The sequence below is a fragment of the Rhamphochromis longiceps genome, linkage group LG16, assembly GCF_057381845.1.
Source record: "Rhamphochromis longiceps isolate RC_006_pf linkage group LG16, R_longiceps_female_GT1.1, whole genome shotgun sequence".
Taxonomy (NCBI): Eukaryota; Metazoa; Chordata; class Actinopteri; order Cichliformes; family Cichlidae; genus Rhamphochromis; species Rhamphochromis longiceps.
In genome coordinates this window covers 39786328-39801028 of record NC_140572.1, presented here as the reverse complement: position 1 = coordinate 39801028, position 14701 = coordinate 39786328, and the positions used below count along the sequence as shown (strand labels likewise).

At 45.5% G+C, this 14701-nt stretch overlaps 1 protein-coding gene across 1 annotated transcript; it reads left to right on the top strand.

The window, feature by feature from the left end:
* The first annotated feature begins 985 nt into the window (after positions 1-985).
* LOC146651699 (uncharacterized) lies at positions 986-14074 on the top strand. Its single transcript, XM_085385410.1, has 6 exons — positions 986-1110; positions 5266-5607; positions 5678-5782; positions 8300-8626; positions 10643-10972; positions 12649-14074. The coding sequence occupies exons 1-6, from the start codon at positions 1080-1082 to the stop codon at positions 12738-12740; spliced, it is 1227 nt and encodes a 408-aa protein (XP_085241536.1). The 5' UTR covers positions 986-1079; the 3' UTR covers positions 12741-14074.
* The last annotated feature ends 627 nt before the right edge of the window (positions 14075-14701 follow it).

Genomic DNA, 14701 nt, shown 5'->3' with positions numbered 1-14701 from the left:
AGGTTTTAGATGTGTCCATGATCCATCACAGCTGATTTAAAGGGCTAAATGACTCCTCAGCATTTCCTGAAGGTCTCCAGAGGCCTGGTAATGAACTAACCATTTGATTCAGGTGTGTTAACCCAGGGTGCGATCTAAAACCTGCAGGACACCGGCACTCGAGGCCTGGAGTTGCCCACCCCTGCTTTAGACGATCCCTTCCCTGTCATGGAGTGTTTGTGTCACGGTCTGTGGACTCAGTGTTTTTCTGTTTGTATTTGTTATCCTTGATTTCATGATGTGTTTTGATCCTCTTGGTTTTGATTTCCATCTCTAGTATTCCCAGCTCCTTAGTTCCTTAGCATGTCTTGTGCCAGTGTCCCTTTGTTCTCTGTTAACTGTAAACTTGTAGTCAAGTCTGCATCTGTTTCCTGTTTTACTTTGAAAGTCTGTGTCTATGTCGGTGTGTTGAGTTTTGCCTCCCCTTTGTCTTGTCATGTCAGATGAGTCCCAGCTGTGCTCTCCTCCTGTTTCTCATTCCCTAATCACCTCCGCATGTATCTAAGCCCTGTGTTTTGTCTCTGCCAGTTGTTGCGTCCACGTTAGTTGTGTGTGAATCCCGGTCTAGTTAAACTATCTTAGTTCAAGTTTGTGTTGCCAGCAGATGAAGCTGCCATCTTAAGTTAATGTTTTGCCTCGGAGTCCTGCACTTGGGTCCAGCCGCACAGCTCATCACGACAGTTTGTCTGAACATACTTCAGTATACTGTACCTCAAACACCAGAGTTATAGCCATAACCATACATGAACTAAGACTACCTGAGCACAGAGACGTACTCCACACCTCTGTGTTACTAATGATTCAGTCTAGTGCAGAGAAGATCAATGAAACATCACTTGTGTTATTCAGCAGGTATTTCTCAGAGGAGTGAACAAAGCTGCTCAGCTGGTTTCTTTGCATTCCAGCTGCTGCTTCACTGGAAACAGTTCAAAGTGAAACTACATGAGTTTGAGCAGGTTCATCCAGAGAAACGTCCGTGAGCTCCTGCTGTCGACGTGCTTTAGAAGAGTGAGCTCAGTAAGAAGCTGAGGAAGACGAAAATGTTTGCTGTGTTTGTGATCCTGCTGCAGGGTAAGCTGTCCTCCCTCCACCTGACCTCAGTCAGATGTCATTACTTTAGTCCTTGCTTTTTAAATATTTATGATCCTCAAATTCTTCACTCATTTTTCACACACTGTTGCACTTTTGTAACAAAGAGGACTCAACATATTAAAATAATGCTGCTGTAACTGTTTCAGGCTTTATTTTGAAGAGTTATAAACAAAAATGTCAATACAAATATGGAAACCATTTATAGACATCAATAATCTCACGAATTGTAAGGAGAAGGGTATTTTTGACAGTATTAACAGCATGGCTACTGATGTAAGATGTTGCTCTGTACTCATTCTGGTTGACCTCAGTGGGGTCCGACCCCTGGCTGCCCTCCATGCCAGGATCTTTGGGCAAGATGTCCAGGAAACCCCAAGTTTCCCCAATGCCTTCATTACACTGTTTATCAGGATGTGAATGATAGAAAGTACTCACATGTACAAAAACATGCTCGTGTGGATGAAGTAATGAGACCTGATGATGACTTTGAGTGTCGCAGTAGAAAAGCAGTACAAAAGAATCAGTCCATTTATCATTTCCTATAATTTTATGTTGATGATATTTAGCTGTATAAACCTGTCCAGCTCACCTGCCGGACACTAATCAGGTTTCCCCCTGATTAGTGACACGGCAACAGTTACCTTGTTTGAACGACTGAGGCAATGATGAACTACAGCAGGTAAAAGTATTGAATATGCCACCAATTTTCTAAGTAAATATATATATAAAGGTGCAGTTGACATGAAATTCTCTCCAGATGTTGGTAACAGTCCATCCAGTCTACATTCAAAGAAATCAAACCATAGATGTCCATAGATAAAAGTTATGTGTGATAATAAGAAATGACACGGGGAAAAGTATCGCTCACACATACTTGAATGAATTTAATACTTCATACAAAAGCCTTGGTCTGTGTTTCAGCTTCATGACACCTCCTGCATGGAGAAAGTCGTCACATGCGTTGCTCAGGTGTGATTTTGACCCAATCTCCCACACAAACAGTCTGAAGGTTCTGTGGATGTGTCGAGGGGGCCAATAACCCAAAGTGACCAGCGTCCAAGAGTTGGGTCAGGCGACTGGCTGGGCCGTTCCAGCAGCTTTAAAACTTTCTCTGAAACCAGCTGAATGTTTCCTCTGCTGTGTTTGGGATCATCCTCTTACCGAAACTCCACCCTTGTTTCATCTTTATCATCCTGGTAGAATGCAGCAGATTTTTATCAAGAATGTCTCAGAACATTTGTCCATTCATCCTTCCTTCAATGATATGAAATGGTCAGTGCCATGTTCTGAAAAACAGCCACACGCTATCACGTTGTCACCTCCAAACATCACTGTGGGTGTTTTGTAGTTTCTCAGGTGAACTGTGATGGACCAACATTGTAAAGCGCTTTTCGAGACACCCAAAGCGCTTTACAATCCCACTATTTAGTCACTCTCATATTCACACACTGGTGGAGGCAGCTACAGTTGCTCGCTTTCTATGCTCGCTTCGAGGCTGCAGCTAAGGACTCCAACAATGCTAGTGCTAGCGGTGCTAACGGCTGCAGACAGGAAGATACTGCCAGCACCGGAAACGTGCTCGTCATCTCCGAGCATGAAGTAAGGAGAGCCTTCAAGAGAGTGAACACCAGGAAAGCAGCAGGACCAGATGGCATCCCAGGTCGTATCCTCAGAGACTGCGCACACAGGGGCACCACAGGGGACTCTCCTCTCCCCCTTCCTCTTCACCCTCTACACCACAGACTTCAGCCACTGCACAGAGACCTGCCATCTTCAGAAGTTTTCTGATGACTCTGCGGTGGTTGGATGCATCAGCAGGGATGATGAGACAGAGTACCGGGCTGTGGTCGACTCCTTTGTCACGTGGTGTGAGCAGAATCATCTGCAGCTCAACGTGGCAAAGACCAAGGAACTGATCGTGGACTTCAGGAAGACCAGGAAACACTTGACCCCTGTTTCAATCCAGGGGGTCAGTGTTGACATTGTGGAGGACTATAAATACCTTGGAGTACACATTGACAATAAACTGGACTGGGCTAAAAACACCACAGCACTTTACAGGAAGGGCCAGAGTCGTCTCTATTTTTTGAGGCGACTGAGGTCCTTCAACATCTGCCAGAAAATGCTGAGGATTTTCTATGAGTCTGTGGTGGCCAGTGCGATCCTCTATGCTGTTGCATGCTGGGGGAGCAGGCTGAGGGTCGCAGATGCCAACAGACTTAATAAACTAATCCGTAAGGCCAGCAATGTTGTGGGGATGGAGCTGGACTCCCTCAAGGTGGTGTCGGAGAGGCGGATGCTGTCCAAGATAAAGACAATGTTGGATAACACCTCCCACCCACTCCATGACATGTTGGTCAGTCACAGGAGCTCGTTCAGTGAGAGACTGAGATTACCCATGATGCACCACTGAACGACACAGGAAATCATTCCTGCCTGTGGCCATCTCCCTGTACAACACATCCACTTAACACACTGTTTGCTGCTACAACTACACATGTTTCTTTTCCAACTATTTATTTATGAGTGACTTATGTATGTTCCACAGACGATGCCATCTCTCATCTCCTCCACACATCACTCACTCACTTGGACACTAGAAGGGGGAATTATGTTAAAATGCTCTTCATAGACTACAGCTCTGCATTTAACACCATAATTCCCTCCACACTCACCACCAAGCTGGAGCATCTGGGACTCAGCTCATCTATGTGTCAGTGGATCTCCAACTTCGTAACTGGCAGACCACAGGCAGTAAGGATGGGCGGACATGTCTCAGCCTCCACCACTCTCAGCACTGGAGCCCCCCAGGGGTGTGTTCTGAGCCCCCTGCTGTACTCTTTGTACACATATGACTGTGTGGCCACTACCAGCTCCACCACCATCATCAAGTTTGCTGACGACACCGTCGTGGTGGGCCTGATCTCTGATAACAACGAGACGGCCTACCTGAAGGAGATTAGGAATCTGGAGAACTGGTGCCAGAGGAACAACCTCCTTCTAAACGTCAGTAAGACAAAGGAGCTGATAGTGGACTTCAGCACTAAGCAGGAGAGGAACTACCAGACCCCCGTCATCAACGAGTGCCCAGTGGAGAGAGTGGACAGCTTCAAATACCTCGGAGTTCACATCACGCAGGACCTGTCATGGTCCTGTCACATCAACACCGTGGTGAAAAAGGCCCGACAGCGTCTCTACCACCTCAGACGCTTGAGAGACTTCCAACTGCCCTCCAAGGTGCTCAGGAACTTTTACTCCTGCACCATAGAGAGCATCCTGGCGGGAAACATCTTAACCTGGTTCGGGAACAGCACCATGCAGGACAGACGAGCTCTACAGAGGGTTGTGCGGTCAGCTGAGCGCACCATCCGCTCCGAGCTCCCTGACCTGCACTCAATCTACAGCAGGCGGTGCTGGACCAAGGCCAGGAAGATGGTGAAGGACCTCAGCCATCCCAACAACAGACTGTTCTCTCTGTTGAGGTCAGGAAAGCGATTCCGCTCCCTGAAGACCAACACAGAGAGACTGAGGAGGAGCTTCTTCCCGCAGGCGATACGGTCTCTCAATCACACCACCACACAGTCCTGACCCACACATATGGTTCTTACACACACACTGGACTTTCTGGACTTTGGTTTTGCACAACACTGGTCACTATATTCTTCATTTCCGGTTAATACTTGTACAGCTGCTGTTATTGTGTATATATTTATTTATATTTAGATTTCTTCATACATTCTTATATAGTTCTATATTGTGTATTTTGTTGTACAGTTATTTTATTTTCAACTTTAATTTATATATTTTATCTTATTCTTCCCAGTTAAATTTACCCTTCATTCTAATTTGTGTTGTACAGTTATTTCATTTTTAACCTTAATTTATATTTTATTCCTCCCTAGTTAAATTTACCCTTTTTAATTTTTCATATTTATTTCCTATCTTATTCATAGCCTTTTCCTTTTTTGTTCTCTTTAGGTCACGAGCAGTTGTCCAAGCATTTCACTGCATATCGTACTGTGTATGACTGTGTACGTGACAAATAAAATTTGAATTTGAAATTTGAGTTGCAGCCACAGCTGGGGCACACTGACAGAAACCTACATCATGTGATTGATTTGTGTTGGTGTGCAGTTTCCCAGGGTGCTGCAGTGTTGGAGGTATACGAGGAGGTGGAGGCTGTCGTGCTGCCCTGCCAGTACTTTGGTATCATACCCGAGGACGATCCCACAGTGATCTGGAGCCGCTTTGACCTCAATCCCAAAACTGTCCACCAGAGAAAAGAAGAAGATGACCTCCAAGGCCAAAACCAGCATTACAGCGGGCGGACGTCGATGAGGCCTGATGCCCTGGATACTGGAGACTACAGCCTCACTCTGAGAAAGCCCCGGCTCACTGACAGCGGCAACTACACCTGCACCATCAGTGATGGGACACAAGACCTGACACTGAATAACATACAGCTACAGGTCAAAGGTCAGAAACAATCCTCTATAGATACAGGTCAGAGGTCAGACGTCATGACGTTCTTTCTGTTTCTCCACAGAACGATTCCCAGCTTGGTCTAAGGTTCTGCTGGTTCTCCTGGTTCTCACCACTGTCATTGTTTCTGGGGGTCTCTTATTTTATTTCCGTCTCTATCTAATGTCAGGTGAGTCTCTATCACCATCCAGGATGATGGTAAAAATTCTCCAACTGTCATAGTGTGATTCAAATCGAATTCAAGGAGTGGACTCAGGTTGTTGTTGGCAGGTTTAAATGTGTTACTGAAGGTGAAGGATAAGTGTGGGGCCCGCCCCCTAGTGGGGGTATAGAGCCATCGCAGGGGGCGCACGGTATGAAAGGAAAAAAAAAAAACGCTTGGACACTGCTGGCATAATGGACAGGTTTTTACAGGCCACACAAACGCAAAGCAGGAGATGTAGCGTCGCTGAATAAGTTTCCAAACCAACTTCATTCTAAGCCAAAGACTAGAAAATATGGTGAAGCAAATCTGCCCTTTGGCTTCACCTGCACAGGTGCTGAGGTAGGTCTCCCTGCAGGATTGGTTTTCCCTGTGTCAGGAGCAGCGCTGGGCTGTTCAAATCACGGACAAGGATCCCACATTCTTGATCTTTAGTTCACAAACACTTGTTGTAATGACTAACTACTCCTGACATGTTGGAGATGTTTGCTCTTTATACAGTAAAGTTACAGCGGGATACAAATAACATCAGGCTGATCCTGACACAGTTTGTTCCCCCGGTTCAAATCACAGACAAACAGGATCTCACAGCTGTTTATGTTTTTGAACCCATTTTGCACAGAGAGGCATTTTTAAAAAAATGTATTGATAGCAATGTTGAATATTATTACACAGGAAAAAAAACAACTACAGTAAAATAATCACAGCGTGACGCCTCTGCCTTTGTAAATGGAGGGACAGTAACTGTGTGTGTATATGTAAGCGTGTAAAACCTGAAGATAGTCAGATTAACAGTACATTTTGTCTCTGTCACTGTAGAAATTCATCTCATGTAAGATTTTTCTTGTAAAACAAAGGGGGGCTAACAGAAAAGTTTGGGAACCACTGGGACAAGGCAACCGTGGAGAGGAGCGAGAAAGCAGCTGCTGGGGAAAAGGTGGCTCTGCCAGAGAAGAGATCGAATGTTAATAAAGGTCTCAAGATGACTGGAGCATGATGCAGAGTGTAGGAGTTATGTTGGAAAGTCGAATGAGAACTTGGGAGGGTTACTAGTCCAACAAGCAGTTGTTCAGGGATGCCAGGTTGGAGCTGGCTGATGGCTGGTAGGTGAATGAGTTCCTTTGCAGATTTCAGCAGAGTTCAAAGTCCACAAAAGGGTCGAGACTTGAGCAAACTTCTACAGAAGGTTCAAACAGGATACTGCAGGAAAACAGAAATGTAAAGTAAGAGCCAGTGACTACGGTCAAACAGAAAGATGAGGGACCTGACTGTCACCAATGCAGCAAAGATGAACTAGGAGAGAGCTGCAGCACCACTCAATAATACCTGCTCACTTAACTGTGATCAGGAACAGGTGCAGGAGGGAAAGAAGGAACTGTCAGGAAACCTCCACCCAAAGCTTCATGCCAGCTCAGCAGCTCCACCTGATAATGATTGTAAAGAGAGCGAGTTAGAAAAAGGGAAAGAAAACAAACAAGAAAAACAGCCCAGCAGAACCTACCAGACCACGACACTGATCGTGTGCTGACGCTCAACAAAAAACAGAAACGTGAAGAGTTCAGAATCCTGAACAACTGAGACAGAGCTGAAAGCTGCAGAAGACAGAAATACATGCAAGATAAGGAGAGGCTGGGTAACAGGCGAACACACAACTGGAATGAATGTGACTCAGTGCGCCCCAGGGCGGCTGTGGCTACAATGTAGCCATCACCAAAAAGTGCAATTTACCGTTTACCATAATGAAACAGGGAAGCAAAACTAAACATAACGTACATGGGACACGACACTATCACAATAAAACAGGAAACAGACAGAGACCAGCCACAGGAAAACGAAACAACATCAGATAAAGACTAAGAGACGTAGGTTACTACAATAATAAACAGGGTCCAAAGTCCAAAAACCAAAACAATGCTTTAACACCCAGGTAGCATAAAAAGAGGGTCAGCCAGAATCATGCCTGAAGCTTGTTGATGCCAACCAAAGGGTCTGGTTGATGTGAAAACTGCAAAGGGGCCCGTTCAGCCTGTTCTGCCTATACTGCAGGGTGAGAGGCGGGGTTCACCTGGACAGATCTCCAGCCTGTCGCAGGGCTTTTTGTCTTAATCATTAAAGGTGTGGTAGCAGTAAAAATGTTAACAAACAAACATCATTTCTATTAGTTTTCACTTGCTGCTTAGCATTGGCGCTAAAAACCACCTTGGTGTAGGTTAGTTTTAAAATTGGCCCCTTAACTCCCAGTACAATGATGTCCACCCAGTGCTTTTAAATGTAATACTTGGGGTATTTTGAAAGCTTCTATATGTGACTGCTGTTACCTGGTTTATCATGGCACTGCTGTGTGGCTATGAGGAACCAGCAGCTTTGACATCCTGTGCATGAGTTCAGGGGTAAAGCCTTTGAAGACTATAGAGCTGATTGATGGGGGCTCATGATGCCATCTGCTGCCTGCAAAGCTGATTCTGTGGTTTGCTTTTCTGTCAGTGTACCAGGTGGAGGTGGATGCAGAGGTGAATGCTGTCCAACTGCCATGCAAAACTATAACTCACCTGCCTGAAGATGCTAAAGTGGAGTGGAGCAACAGTAAAGACAAGACAATCCACCTGTTTGAGAACTCCTCCGACCAGCACGACAAGCAGCACTGGTTTTACAGACAGCGGACAGAGATGAAGAAACGCCCGCTGAAGGCTGGAGACCTCAGTCTGACCCTGAAATATCCCACAGATTCAGACACAGACACCTACACCTGCACCGCCCGCAGCAGGGAGGGAAACATCCTGATGAAGAAACAAGTACAGCTCCATGTCAAAGGTCAGGACTGTACACGATACCAAAGCCTGTCAGCGTCAGTGTAAACACCAGCTTCAGAGGATGAGTGACACATCCTGATAGTGTTAGCAGCACAGGAAATGATGTGAGTTATGTGCATGAGTATCATTATCAGGCCTGCAGTAAACATCCACACACCTCAAATTTACTCACTATTAAATAATCAGCTGTTCCTTTGTGATCAGGTCCAAACACCGTTAACCTCATACATGTGATAAACACGAGTCACTTCACGACTGCTGCTGCTCCAGACTGTCTGTCATGGATGCTGCGGCTGTCTGATGCTGTTTAAATACATCAGGAAGAACTCTTTATGCTGTGATAATGAAATCGCACATTGTGGATTAATTAGTGAGGAGTACCCTGGATATCTGTGACTACCACCATCTACATGTGCAGATCGTGTGGAGCGGTGAGTGGTGAGGACCTAAAAGCAGGTGCAGGGAGGGAAAACTAACTTCTAATGAAAAGCGAGCTGTTTATTGGTGGAACATGATTGGAAACAACAGCCGAGGAACATGATTGGAGAAGAACAGACAAACTAACGAGGGACAAAGGAAAAGCAGAGATAGTATATACACAGAAGGCTGATGAGGGAAGTGGAAACACATGGGACGGACAGACATGACGAGACAGGGAAGCGAAACCAAACACACTGAACACGGGACGAGAGACTGTCAAAATAAAACAGGAAACACACTAAGATGCAGACTAAGGTCGTGTCCAAATTCATGGGCTGCATCCTCCTGAGGCCGCATTTGTAGACCGATTACGTCACAGCGACGCGCCGAAGGCTGTCCCAATTCATCGACTCCTTTAAATGTGGCCGACAAATGCGTCCTCCTTTTCCCCGAATTCGAAGGATGGGTGTGTCCTTCGTGGCCTACCATATCCCAGTTTCCAACAATGGCGGCCGCTACTAAGTTTTAAAATTACTCTTACTAATCTTTCTGGGTCACAAAATAAACTTTTAACATATTTTCAGGCGAGAAAGTAGTTGTGTAAACATCAAATATCTGCTCGGTTTATCAAGATATCGCATATTTGCAAAAGTGCTTCGACGTTTTCGGAGACGTCTGCTACCCACCAGCTCGACAGCTAGCCGGGAGCTCGAGGGTCACTGATGCGGCCGAGAACGGCACAACTCCCGGCACATCATTTTCAGATCACCGCGGACTTTCGCTACTCGGGTTAAACGTAATATATAAGTCACTTAGACAACCTAAAAATGTTATTGTTGGGCTTTTTTCAGTGTTTTGTTTGTTCGTGAGTAAATCGGTTTGGCTGAGATTAAAGTTATTAGATTAGATTAGATTAGATAAAATAAAACTTTATTAATCCCCCGGGTTGGTTCCTCCTTGGTTTTTACACAGCTGACTAAACGTCAAACAGAAAACTTATTAAACAGAAGTATGAGACAGTCGAGAATTTACACCAGTGTCCTGTTATATTTTAGATAGCAAGGATCAAACGGCCGAGTTTATTAAACTCCACCGAGACAGCGATGACGCTAATCTGAAGGCTAGACCGTCCAATTTCACAGCCGTTTACTTCCAGCCTACCCGACCTTCTGAGGACCCGGCCCACGTAGACCACGAAGGCCGGGTCCTCAGGAGGATGCAGCCCATGAATTTGGACACGACCAAAGACACATGACGGGCTGGGGAGAAACACATGGATGCAGATGACAGACAGAGGAGAAAGGATGAAACACAAGGAGGCGAACATGGGAACAGAAAAGGGAAACAAGACACAAGGACATGACTAAGACCTGGAGAGTGAGACACACAGATGAAGACAACGGCATGAATGGAACCTAACAGAAAGAGAACATTAATCAGGGATTACAAATGATCTCAGAAACATAAAAATACTAAATAAACTCAATGGCCCAGCACCCTGACAGTGACAGTTTTACTGTGTTGTTTTTAAACTGGTGTGTTTGCTGTTAAACTGCCTTTGCTCTTCATGCCTGATTTCATGCTGCATTGTCCTCAGTCTGTCAGATGGAGGTGAAAGATGGGGAGGAGTCAATCCAGCTGCCCTTCAAATCCACAGGTGACCTCCCCGATGACATCAGAGTGAAGTGGTGGCGAGATGACCCTGAACCAATGGTGATGGTCCACGTGTATCAGAACAAATCAGATCAGCCTGACAAACAGGACGAGGAGTACAGAGGCCGAACAGAGACGAGCAAAAAGCTGCTGGAGACAGGAAACCTCAGCCTGACCCTTAAACATCCAACAGTCAGCGACATGGGAAGATACCACTGCAGAGTTGACAGCAGGAACATCTGGAGAGAGAAGACCGTGCTGCTCAAAGTCGGAGGTCAGTATGAAGGTAGACATCAGCTCACCTTTCCACCTGCATGTTTTAGTAACTTTATAGAGTTAAAAACACCAGATTCACAACTTTAATGATCTTTTTGATGTCTTCTTCAATAAAGCAAATGCAGTTTTGTCTACTTCTGGTTGCACGTAGAAATATAGTGGAGCCACAGTGAGATGTCTCCAAAGCATCCAACAGAGTCCATTCAGTTCAGTTTTATTTACATAATACAAAATCAGAACAGTCACAGGTGTGAGCGAGTCCTGGCCCAGACATATATCAAGCGCTCGTTAACTTCTTCAGAACTTCTTAATTTCTTGTCCATCCGCGGTAGTAATCCTCAGCGTCGCTGGATACCTCAGCCCATAGCGGACTCCATTGCAACTGTAAAGTAGATTCCTCACCTCGGTATAGGCGGCACGCTGTTTACTCACAGCTTGGTTGAAGTCCGGCAGTACGGCAGACTCACCGTCTGCAGTTGTTATCACCCCAGCCTCGGCTGCCTTCCTGAGAAGTAGTTCCTTTTCTCTGAGGTAATGACATTTCACTACAAATGCCCTCGATGGCTGGTCATCTTGAGTTGGCTTGGTGCGGGGGGTCCGGTGCACCCTATCCAGAGTTGGCTTTTTTTCCGGAGCAAGAGCCTTTTTTCAGCATTTCCGACACATATTCAGATGGGTGTGTTCCCTGCTCTCGTCCCTCCTTTACCCCCATAACGCGGACGTTGCAGCGCCGTGACCTAGCCTCCAAATCCTCGCACAGGGCCTTTAGCAGGGCAAGCTCTTTTATCACACTGGATCACGCTGGTAACCCTTTCTTCATGTTGGATTGCATAGCTGCAATAGAGTCGGAATTAGCAGTGACTCCCTTTTCCAACTCAGATGTGTGGCTTTCAACCTTATCCCGTCTTTTATTGAGCCTGTCAGTGATGTTACGCAGCTCCGTTTGGGTCTCTGCAGCCTTTTCATCTATTTTCTCCAGCAATTCTTGCTTCATTAATTGCAGCTCCTTCAGGATTGCCTGCTGCTCGTCCACAGTTGTCTCCGTGGCATTTGGGCATGCTAGGCTAGCTGGGCCAGCAGTTGCTTGAGAGGCCCTCATGTCCTGCTCCATCTTGTTGGCTTGAATTTTTTCGGGCATGTTGTCCATAGACCGGGATGGTTGTTTTCTAATATGTTTTTGCTCTCGTATGTGAAGTAATATCACGTCATTTTTGAAGAGTAATATGGTAAATACAAGGGTTCGAGTGCAGAGCTCACAAACCAGCGTCCTCACATGGCACTGCCTCAACCGTCCTAGTCCATCCCAGAACAGAGCTGATATGATACAAACCACTGCAGCACAGTACCTGTAATACCTACAGCATGTTCTAATCGCTCTAATAGGATATTATGGTCGACAGTATCGAATGCTGCACTGAGGTCTAGCAGGACAAGCACAGAGATGAGTCCACTGTCAGAGGCCATAAGAAGATCATTTGTAACCTTCACTAAAGCTGTTTCTGTGCTGTGATGAGCTCTGAAACCTGACTGAAACTCTTCAATAAGCCTCTGCAGATGATCTGTTTCTGTCCTGATAAATTCTGGACTCTGACTGAAGACTTGGTGACAGCCTCCTTCTGTCTCGTCTCTGGTTGTTTCAAATTCTAATGATTCTTTTGTTCCTCCATCCTGCAGCCTCTGAGCCACTGACCCACCCAGCTGGCTTGGAGAAACATCTGTGGATGAGTGAAGAAGAAATGGCCTTGCAGTCACAGCCTGCTGACTGATCAGACCTGAAGAGGAAGAAAAGTCTGGTTTTCTGGAGAATCTCATATTACTGATATAATGTTTAAGTGAAACAGGTGTGATAATGAAAAATGACACAGGGAAAATTTGTTGAACTGAAATTTATTTAATATTTCCTACAAAAGTCTTTGTTGGTGATTCAGCTTCAAGACGCCTGTATGGAGATACTAGTGGTACCATTTCAAGTACTAGAGAACTGGTGACATGTTCTTACACATCTGACCTCCTGTACGTTCATACTTTATCTAATTCAAACTCCACACAGACAGAACCAGCTGGGATTCAAACCAGGAACCTTCTTGAAGTGTGTTAAGCACTGTGGGCAGAAGCTCTGCATCAGCGTGCTGTTAATGATCTATTCTATGTTTTGTTCACAGTGCTTAGATTAAATGCTCATGCAAACTGTGCAATTATCACATTGAAATAAAAACCAGAAGTTGTGCGCTATTTGAACACCTTGCCTGCCTGCAGCACTAAAGGACTCCGTGAGAGACGTCTGTCTCGCCCTAGCAGCACCTGTCCCTGTCCTCCTCTTCCTCCTCCTCTTCCTCACACACTGCTGAGTTTGTCCTGGTGGATCATCAGGGCTGCAAAGCCTCACAGATGATGTGCAGCAGTGTGTCCCTCAGTCTGTCCTCACTCTGGACACTTGCAGTCGTCACACATGGAAATCAAATGTGTGATAAGCTGCAGGATTCAAACACAAGTGTAACTTATAAACACATGTTCATACTTTTATTCCACAATCAGAGAGAAAGAAACAGAGAGAGAGTGCAGGACAGACAGACAGGTGACAGTCTCAGGTGTACACACTGCTACACAACAGCACCAGAGAAGCAGGATTTAGTGTTTGTGTTATTACGAGTGTAAACAAGAAGAGTTCCAGATGGTGCAGTGGACACATGTGTGACTGCTGTGATTAAAGCATCTTTCTTTCAGCTTAACGAGTGAACCGTCAGCTCGTTCAAACACACGTTAAAGTGCGTTTGGCTCGACACCACCGAACAGAGGCAGCAATATAACACAGCTCACATTAACAGTGCAGTGAATCCTGCTTGTGCTGTGATGTTCAGGACTGCAAACCGAGCAGCATCACTGACTTTCAGCTTGTTGTGTTTGTGGATATATGACTGACTTTAATTATCCACAAAATCATCACATTCTCTGTAAGATTAAGGTCGACTATTGAACGGCGTATACTTTAAAGTAAAGGCTTTAAAACCAAGTTAATGCTGAAAGTACAAACATCACTAATGTCACATAACCTTCCCGACATGTGGCCAACAGCAATGTTTAATGTTCTTCGTTATTAAACATTCGCACATGAATAAGTGACATAATCTTCAGTACTTACTTTTGACAGTTCACTCGTCGGCTGCTCCCTTCTGCTGTATTTTGCGGCAAAATTATCCACACCCACCGCCGCGCTATGAATTGTGGGATATATGGGACCACGAAGCATGCACCGGACCACGCTTGATATTTGGGGAAATCGATGGCACATTTGGAGTATGCATTTGAAGTACACTTCGATTGGGACAGCCGTCGTCGCGTGGCGGTGACGTAATCGCACTTAAAATGCGTACTTCTAGCGTGCGGTCTCTTAATAGACCCTGTGCACGAGAAAATGCTAACTTCCTGGTTTGAGATGATAAACGAGGGACCGCTGTTTACAGATACTGAGAAATATAAAATTTGAATCCCTTTTCTCTTTTGCTCTGAGGCGCGGGGGGAAAAATATCGACAAGGACACACCCGACCCATCCTTCAAATTCGGGGAAATGAAGGACGCATTTGTAGGCCGCATTTGAAGGAGTCGACGAATTGGGACAGCCTTCGTCGACTCCTTCAAATGCGAACTCCGGAGGATGCAGCCGACGTTTTGGGACACAGCTATAGTCTATTGGGACACAGCATCGACTGTAGAAAACATGGAGGACGC

Excerpts from the sequence above, each read along its gene's own strand:
- LOC146651699 (XM_085385410.1), top strand. The coding sequence starts at position 1,080 with ATGTTTGCTGTGTTTGTGATCCTGCTGCAGG. Across the intron at positions 1,111-5,265 it reads GTTTGTGATCCTGCTGCAGG|TTTCCCAGGGTGCTGCAGTG; the intron begins GTAAGCTGTCCT and ends GTTGGTGTGCAG. Across the intron at positions 5,608-5,677 it reads CATACAGCTACAGGTCAAAG|AACGATTCCCAGCTTGGTCT; the intron begins GTCAGAAACAAT and ends GTTTCTCCACAG.